The sequence below is a fragment of the Tachyglossus aculeatus genome (genome assembly GCF_015852505.1).
Source record: "Tachyglossus aculeatus isolate mTacAcu1 chromosome 12 unlocalized genomic scaffold, mTacAcu1.pri SUPER_6_unloc_1, whole genome shotgun sequence".
Lineage (NCBI taxonomy): Eukaryota > Metazoa > Chordata > Mammalia > Monotremata > Tachyglossidae > Tachyglossus > Tachyglossus aculeatus.
Window position 1 is genome coordinate 8,487,947 of NW_024044828.1, and position 9,316 is coordinate 8,497,262.

Sequence of the window (9,316 nt, forward strand, 5' to 3'; positions counted from 1 at the left end):
ATCAACTCTTCTCACTCATCATTTATTATAATGTATCTATTCTTGATTCTTTTTTATGTTTTTTGTACACCCTTCAGAATGTAAATTATTACTTTTACAATCCTTCATGAATGGGAGCTCAGTTGTCTAAATTATTTAGGAAAGGTCAAGGAATCCCTGTTTAGAAAAGGTTCATATCTCCTAACAAGAGTCATAATGGAATGCTTGGAAATGTTAGGACTAATTAGACTCTGCTTTAATTACAAGTCATCTTAATCAGGCATGTATTTCAAAATGACAATAAACAGTAATAAATTAAGACATTATCAGCTGTTTTCAAACTGTTCAAAGTTCAGTAGCATTATAAATCATAAATTACTTGATTATATTAATGTCATTCTCCTCCTCTCTGACTGTAAGTTATCTGTGGGTAGGGAACACGTCTACCAACTCTGTTGTACTCTTCCAGGTGCTTAATGTAGTGCTATAAACACAGTAAGCACTCAATAATTACCACTGATTGATTCATTGATTCCAATTCCTTTACTTCTATCAACCCACTTACAATATACACTATAGTAAGCCAATGGAAGAATGAATTGTGAGACTTTTATGTTTGCTTTTTTTCATATGAACTAAAAATACTAGCTCCTCGACAGCAACCACTGGTTTTGCTACTAACTTTTGATCCATTGTCTTATTTAATATGGATACTTTTGACACCATCCAGAAAGACAACAACATACTAGTCAAGCACAACAAACTGAAAAGGCAAGCCAATTTCCAGTTAGCTCACACTCCTGCATTTTACATACTTTGGTCGACATGCCTGTTTTGAGATATATTTATTCTAGCATCCTTCCCATTTCCAAAGGAACGAAACAGATGTCACAAATTGCTAGTGCCACCTATTAGTGAAAGTGAAGAACTGCAAATCATTGTTGTTCATGTGAAGGGTAACTTGGAAACTATGATGGAAAAAAGGCACCAAACCAGTAATTCTTGCTTTACACTGTGTTTACATGGGGACAAATTCTGAAGTAACCAACTCTCACTAAACTCCTAAGTAGGCACTGTGTGTGTGACTGAAGGGGAAATTTGCTCTGCTACCACGTGTTAAGGTAGAGGAACATGCCAGGTTTTACCAAAACCTAGTAGCAGCAGGTCTTTTCATACTGTTCATACCAGGAGTGGAGTATGAATTTTAACAGCAGAATCTACTCAAAATAATTTGAGTGGTAACATAAGTCTCAGAAAATTTAGACTTATAGCTTTGGGTGCTTTCTAGATCTGTGACAGTTTACTTTTTCATTGTGAAAACTTGAACAAAAATATACAATTGTTACAACTTCTGAAACACCCCAGAATTCCTAAGGGCAGTGCTTTATTCTAGGACGCTGAATTCTAGAATGTGACTCTCATTTTACATAAATGCAATTTTAATCAAAACATCCATACTGTATAAAACTACATTATAATTTTATTTCCTTAGAAGTGGAGTCTGTATTAAATTACAGGTTGTAAAAACACTAAGGTAAACCATTAGATATTAAATACTGTACATCTTATATCTGAAATTATCCACATTAGTGCAAATGTCTCATCTTTCTTAACTGAGGTATACCAATTAGATTTAGAATTAACATTTATTTCTAGGAAACATTTGCAACTGTACCTCAATGATAAGTGCTAAAGAAGCATTGATGATTTCAACTATTATAAGGCTAGTTGGCATACTCAGCATATTTATTCAGGGTTCATTTTCACCAAATTAAATTATGAAACCTCATTTTAATATTTTATTGGATTATTTCTTACATAAACCTATTTAGGATGTGGCACTGTTAAGGGCAAACTCTATGCCCAAAGCAGTGAAGAAATTAAGTTGTCATTAGCATTTACTGATGAAAGATTGTAGTGACTCTCATACACCTGCCCACCATTCCCAGCTAAGGAAATGACACTTCAGCAGGAAAATTCAGTGTTTGACATTTGTTCAAATTTGGTTCAGGCAGTTGAAAACCATTATTACAGTGTTGCTTCTGGGGATGATTCCATAGTCAACTTGTCTATAGGCATGAGTTGCCATTGACCAAACCACCGTTGCAAGTCATTTTAGGTGGCAGAATTGACAAAGACTTCAATGAGGGGAAAATGAAGAACTATACCATCTGACTAGGCTGATACTGCAACATCTGAAGAATCTATTGAACTATTCCCTACACTACTCCTGCTACGTGGATGAATAACTGTATTCAGTTTTCCATGCTTGCCAGTTAGCAACTTTCATGAGCACTACATATATTTTTAAAAGTAGATTGGAAGTTAGCACCCTCAGTGGCAAGGAAGGGCTTTGCTAAACACTGCTCTGCCATTTTGAATTATCATTTCACAAAAATTACATTGAGTGGACAGGTCGGGGCATTAATTTTGGAGAAAAACTATGGCATTGCCCTAATTTCTCCCACTTTGCATTTTGGCATACTTCAAGTCTCTTTTCAAAGGAATTTTTGAACATTAAATATATTTGGTATGTAAAGATATGGGAGCTTTAATTGGGACAACTTTCTAATCATATAACCAAGAATGGTTGAGATTTTTATTGCCACCTGTCATGACACTTAGAAAAGAAAAGAACGGTGGAAGCCTCAAACATCATTATTATCTTCATTTAAATGAAAAGTCCTAAATCAGTCTAATGATTTGTATGCTGGATCCGAGTTAATAGGATCATTCAAAAGAATCAATCCTCAGATAGATCATGCGACTTTTATTCTTAGGTATCCACAAGTCTCAACTACATGAAAGAATGTCACATTGCAAAGTCATGTGCAGCTTTTGCCAGCTTCTGGTAGACTACCAGACTGCAACTCAGTCTCCTAAATCCCAGAGCAATGCTCTTTCAATTACACCAAAATGAAGTGAACTACCTGGATACGTGAAGGCAGCTCTCATGCTCATTAGAGGTTTAGGGAAGGTGAGAGTCCTGCATGAAACCACAGCTCAAGCTACTGAGTATCAATGAAAACTTTTTTCTAATTGTTGTTCTTAGAAGCATATCCTGAAAAACAAGGAGAACCTACTACATTCACTTTGAATAAACAAAATGTAATATATCAGTGTAAGGCATATGGATGTGAGAAATTTTGGTTCTCCAGATTTTCTCAGGAAAATCAAATAACAAGCCTTAGCAAATAACTGAAGGTGCATACCAAACAACCCTCAAGAAGTCACCTTACTAAGTGCAGAATTTGCTTCTGAATCATACACTAGTGACACTACGGTACATTTTCAAAATTAGAACTCTAAGTATGAACCAACTGATCTCTTATAAGGTACTATATGGTTGAGCTTTCTCTTTTGGTAAGATCAGTCAATAATGGAATGGAATGATAAAATATTTGTCCTTTTGTCAGCTTTTTTAGTATTATTTTACATCTCATCATTTCTTATTGTGTCGCAGAAAGTTTCCTTTAAATCAGTGTTCCTAAGAAGATATGAGTTTATCTAATGCAACAAATGGAATGAACTGCAAATAATTAATAGGATCTCTTTCCACATTTAGGCTGTAGTTACCCAATAAGTGAAGCAAAGAAAAGAGAAATTATATAGTGTATCTGACCAAAATAGATTTCCCCTAACGGTGTCAGATTAAAAATTCTATCTTTCCTTGGGCATTATCCAGGTAACTGATTCAATTCTCTGCTTCAACTCATCTGTGAAGACCTAGTTTGTCATAATAAGGCTACTGTAATTTATTTATTCCCTGGGCATTGACCCTGTCCATTCAGGGACTGAAATGAAAATGTCTGTGACTGCTACGATTTAGAGACTTCTCATATTTTCTTTCACCCAGTAAGCCTCCAAAATCAGGCAGGTACAGGAGGAAGAGCCAAGGTGTCCTATTTTTCTAATGTGCCACTTTTCTACATGGGCCTGAGTGCATCTTTCCAGTCCTCCAAGGCTTTCCAACTGGGACATATTTTGACTAAGTATTCCCTCCTGTTCCCCTTTTCCCCACCTTCCACATGGAGCCTATCAGATACTTTTAATCTGCTGTGAGATAAAGTGACAGGAAGTTGAGAAAAAAAAGTAAGAAAGGGGGTGTAATGAAACTTATTTCTGGCATCCTAAGAAATGACAGAGCTAATAGTGGATCTTTGAAAACAAGTGACCATAGGAAATTAGGGTTGACAGGATTTAACCCTTCATGAATCACATTGGAATATTTTTAAGGCAAAAGTTGTACACATTTTAACTGTGTTTGACATCTAATTAGTTAGAAAAAACAAAAAGCCCGAAATCCCTATTATTCTTTGGAAACAATGTTCTGACATTTGGCTATAGGGCATGTGCTTTGGCAAAACAAGTGTACATTACAGACACAAAAGGGTAATGACAGTCTAATAAAATGACATAAGAAAAATTGCTTGACACTTCCCTTTTATTCTTCAGGTTCTTGTTCATTTCACAGTTTATTTTACCAAATTGCCAGGCACTCAGGATATAAATAGAACTGTTAGGTAGCTTAAGAGAGGGTGTTCCAATTCTAGTAAGGCAAGTACAAGTCTATTCTTCCGGGAAGAAAATGGTCTTTAATAATGTTCAAATACAAATCTTAAAGGCTCCTCTGTATGTTTCCTGAATCCAGGCATTCTTAAACTTATGTACCAATTTGCTTTTCTCTTATATTGATGAATGACTTGTAGGTAAAATGGAGGCTAATTCATTGCCATGGAAATAACTATCTGTTTCTTGGGAAAAGCAGTTCCTAAATTATTAGGATTTACAGTTTGTTTAGTTAATTAGACAAGTGACTCCAGTGCTAATGGGACAACCTAAGTGAGCAAAGCATATACTACTGTGATCATTCAGAAGTGCTGTTTTAGATAAAATCATAATTATAAGAATATGAATTTCTCCATACTCATAGAAAAAGTTTCAGATAGCATATATTCATAGAAAAAAGTATTTTGCCCAAACTGAATCAACAAAGTCAGAATTCTGAAAGCAAAGACTAAATGTAGAGAGTAAATAATTATGAAAAATGAATTAATAAATCATTGATATGGGTGGCAATCAATTAAATTTAGATATTAAACATGAATCAATTGAGTTAAAGGGTTAACAGATGTTAGGTGATTCATTTAAAAATCATATTTAATAAGCTGTAGGAAATGGCATGTATCTATTACACTGTTGCTACTCTAAATGATCTTTAAAAATAATCTGTGATTAATACCTATGAATGTTTTTACACTAATAAAATGCATTCCCGAAATATTTTGGGGGGGAGGCATGGAGGTGGTCTTGCTTTAAAGGAACAGGCCCCTTTCCAAATAAAATATGCATTTGTTTTGCAATTAAAACAGAATGAATGCACACTTGAGGTGTTTAATTTTCTGATCTGAAGTGTGAAAACGACATCTCTCCTCCCCGTGAGGTGTTTTTTTCACACTTTTACATTCAGAAAGACAGATTTTCTTCATTAGGTGAAAATGATAGAACATATTTCCACTGGCATGAGAAAGCCAAAAAGAAAAAAACCCTCAGAAGACAGACATGCCTACAAATGCATTCACTCTTGCTTATACTATTGGACAAAATGGTACATTATAAGAAGCTGCTTCCTGTTCTGCCCCAATGTAAGAAATCTGAGAATCCTAAAAGATCAACACCTTGGGGAGAAAAACTACTTGAGTTAAAGTAGTTTAATCTTCTACTCCATTTTGAATACTGCTTGAGTTACATAAATATTCTAGAACAGAACTATTCCTTTCATGCTTGTAGTTTTGCATTTATGTATTTATATTTTTCGTCTGCCACTGCTAGATATCTGTGTAGCTACCAAGGATTTACCATCCATTCATTTGCCATCTACCTATAAAATATTCCCCAGGATACAAAGAGGAATTATTTTTCAGAACTCTTTATTTGTGGAAGTTATTTCTGGAAAATGCAATTAGAAATAACACTGTGGCACTAAGCACTTTATGAAAAGGTGCATTTACCCTGCTAGCTATATAACACGAGAATTATGTACCTTTAGTGATTGCTATACACATGAACTGAAGGAGTACTTTAAAAAAAATGCATGTGCATTTCATGAAATAGCCAAATGCACAATCTTTTGTATGGTCGGTCCCTACTCATTTTGCAAAATCTGTTCTGTTGCCTCCAGTTTATATTCTCTTGGCAAAACCACCATCTACTGCTTATGTTAAGCATCTGATTGTCAGATTTGTGCAAACTGAATATTCATGATGGAGAATTAACCACTTAATGCCTAAAAAGTAAGAAAATGCAAATCTTCCCTGGCATCTCCCAAAAATGAGATATTATAGGTGCAGCAGTCTCTCCAACAGAAAGAAAATGAGCTTTGTGTTAAAACATGTGAAGCTTTTCAGGAGGGGAAGTCTAATGGATTAACAGAAGGTAAAATATGAATTCAGTTGTAGAGCGGCATGTCCTAGACAGGCAATTCTCTGCAAATGTGATTAACTGCTCTTTGTTTGCATTTAAAGTGTCGGATGTTGAACATAAAGACAGGCTTTTAAAGAAATGCCTCGGTCATTTGAGGGAGTGGGGGGAAGTCTGAGTGTGTGTGTGTGTGTGTGTGTGTGTGTGTGTGTGTGTGTGTGTGTGTAAAAATGTAATCTTCATATCCTAACAGGGTAAAACACTGAGAGAAGAAAAACCCAGGGATCTTAAAAGGCAAACAAAATGAAGAAAAGAAAAAAAGGAGAAGAAAAGAAAAGGAAAAAAAAAGACTTACCTTTATAGGATAATTTCAATCTTGGCACATTGCTCTTCCCATTTTGACAGTTTGTTCTTGCAGCTAGTAATACTCCCCAGAAAAGATATGCAATCCTGCTCAGACAGCCCATGCTGAAGATACTGTAAGTCCTTATGCGGCTTCGGTGTTCAGTCCTGGAGTGTGCAGCCGAAGTTCAAACAGTCTGAAAACTGGAGGTAACAGGTGATTTAGGTCAGTTTCATTCACAAATGCAGACAATTAAGACCTCATGGCAAGGCTCACATCTCTTCTTCTGTAACAGTCACTGGAGCACAGAAACTTCAAAACCTCCAAAAAATTGAGCCAGGCACTGGATAATGAGGCACAACTGTTGTGGAAAGAGGAAAAAAAATAACAAGGACTGCTGCAGTGGTGCTTAAGAAGCAGTTCCTTTTATCTACGCTACCCTGATAGCCGGTGGCAGAAACTAATCCTTCTCCCTGCTTCATTCGGCTCAGTGGAAGCAGAATGAAAGGAAAACAGAGAGGGAGAGAGAGAGCAGCGCTGACTTTTCCTGTACACATGTAGGGAGAGATGACACAGGATCCCACAGACAGGTTTTCCCAACACTCTCTAGACTAGCTGACAATGAGAGAACAGGCGATCTCAACTCACTCCCCTTCCCTGCTGTCACAAAACACATTCAAAAAACATCTAGCCGAGATTAGAGGGGGCAGCAGAAACCACCAGCACGCTTGTGAAACGCATGGAGCTATAAATTTTCTTCCAAACACATGGGTTATTTTATAGCCATTTTGGGGTACAGTTCTGATTTTGAAAATCCAAATTCTGCTACCTACATAAATAACAGTCCAGGCTTATTGTGTAATCCTCCTGGACTTGGGCACGATAAAAAGAAGGAAAAAAAAGTCAGGGTCCTTTCCATCAACATAACTTTACTTCTGAAGGTTTTAAAGCCTTGTTGGAGAGCATTTTCCCCCCAATTCAGTGAAGAAATTCCTAGTGAAGCCCATTTCAGCAATCAGCCCAAGACAAGTATCGGTCCATTGGGGATTATAAATTACACCAAGAGATTCTCAAAAGGGTTCTCAGAATTTAAAAATGTCTCCAGTTTTCCAGCTTCTGAACAGTCTGGCTAATATTTTTTTTAATGCATTGCCACTCATTATTTTTTACATATTTCTTACATTATCTCAAAGGGCAGAGAAAACTCACAAAGTTCAGAAAATCCCTGCTGAGAGTCAAGGACCAATAAAATAATTCCACAGTTTCTGTGTCATCCTTAGCTGATGAAGGGTAACTACATTTTTTTGGCATGTGTATGCATGTATTTAACAGTCATGTAAACAGAGTCAGTGAACAGGTATGTTGACTGAGCAGAAAATAGTTTCTATTGTATATATATATATATATATATATATATATATATATATATATATATATATATATATATATATTTGTTAATCCTAAACCTACCCATTGTACAGGTGCTTTGAGGTCATGAAAAAACAACATGTTAATTGTCCCAGATCCCATTCCCCACTCATCTCCTTATACCCTCTTGAAATACATGGTAAAGAGGCTTATTTTATTCCTAAATTCAAATGAAAGTTGACATTTGAAAAGGAAAAAGTAATTTTCCCTCTCACCCCACTCTAATTAAAAACTTCAACACTTACCCTGAAAAGGGCTTAGAGTTGCTATAAAGGAAGACCTAAGCATTTTATCATCACTGCTTTCATTGCTTAATATTAGCACAATAGTGGGAAAAGGAATAGTTTTTTTCTCTCTCTAAAATGCTCTTCTGCTTCCTGAGCTTAATTCATTAATCCCACCGTATTGTATCTGACAGATTCAGTGATTCCATTGATCAGTGGTATTGTTAAGAAAATAAGATCCAAAAATAATGTTGATTTTAGTGATTCCCACACTTGTTAGCCTGAGTACTTTCATGCTCCAGGCAGTGGATTAGAGCTACAAAATGACAAGAGACGCCTGTCTGTTTTCCACGGATTACTTACTACAGACATTCTCTCTGTAGAGGAATTCATGTCACTTTGAGATTATTTAGAGAATTGGCCTAATGAATTATCCTTTTGTATATCACAAACAATTAAGAACAAAAACACAAAAGATTCACCATATTAATGCATCATTTTATACTGGTGTTACAACTCTTCATTTACTCCCAACTAGAGAAAGAGAACATAATTATTTTTCTTAAAACTTTGAAGTCTTAGTAGTTTGAGTATATTCATTTCATTTTGATGTTCTACTTTGAAAATATTTTGATATGTTCCAGAATTAAAAGAAGTTTCTGGAAAAAATTTAGTTTAGAAGGTCAGAGTTGACATCATTTGGGGGAAAGGCATTCAAAGTGAAGTTTGACCACTGAACGTGAATGGAATTATTTTATGTTTTAAAACAAATAATTTAAATTAAATTTGATGCCTGGAATTCAAGATAGCCACACAGTGTTTAATTTACTCATTTTTAAAGGTTTCTCTGAGTGTTTGTTTACAGAAAGATTTGATCTTATGCTCCAAATCTCAAACCAGCTTCAGAGTTGTTTTGGACATT

At 35.5% G+C, this 9,316-nt stretch overlaps 1 protein-coding gene across 1 annotated transcript in view; it reads right to left on the reverse strand.

Annotated features, from left to right (window-relative positions):
• Positions 1-7,279, reverse strand: part of SEMA3A (semaphorin 3A) — a 204,222-nt gene extending 196,943 nt beyond the window's left edge. Inside the window, exon 1 of the mRNA XM_038741339.1 lies at positions 6,755-7,279. Within this exon, the coding sequence (XP_038597267.1) occupies positions 6,755-6,866 (112 nt within the window). The 5' untranslated portion in view covers positions 6,867-7,279. The remainder of the gene's footprint in view (positions 1-6,754) is intronic.
• Between the last annotated feature and the right edge of the window lie 2,037 nt (positions 7,280-9,316).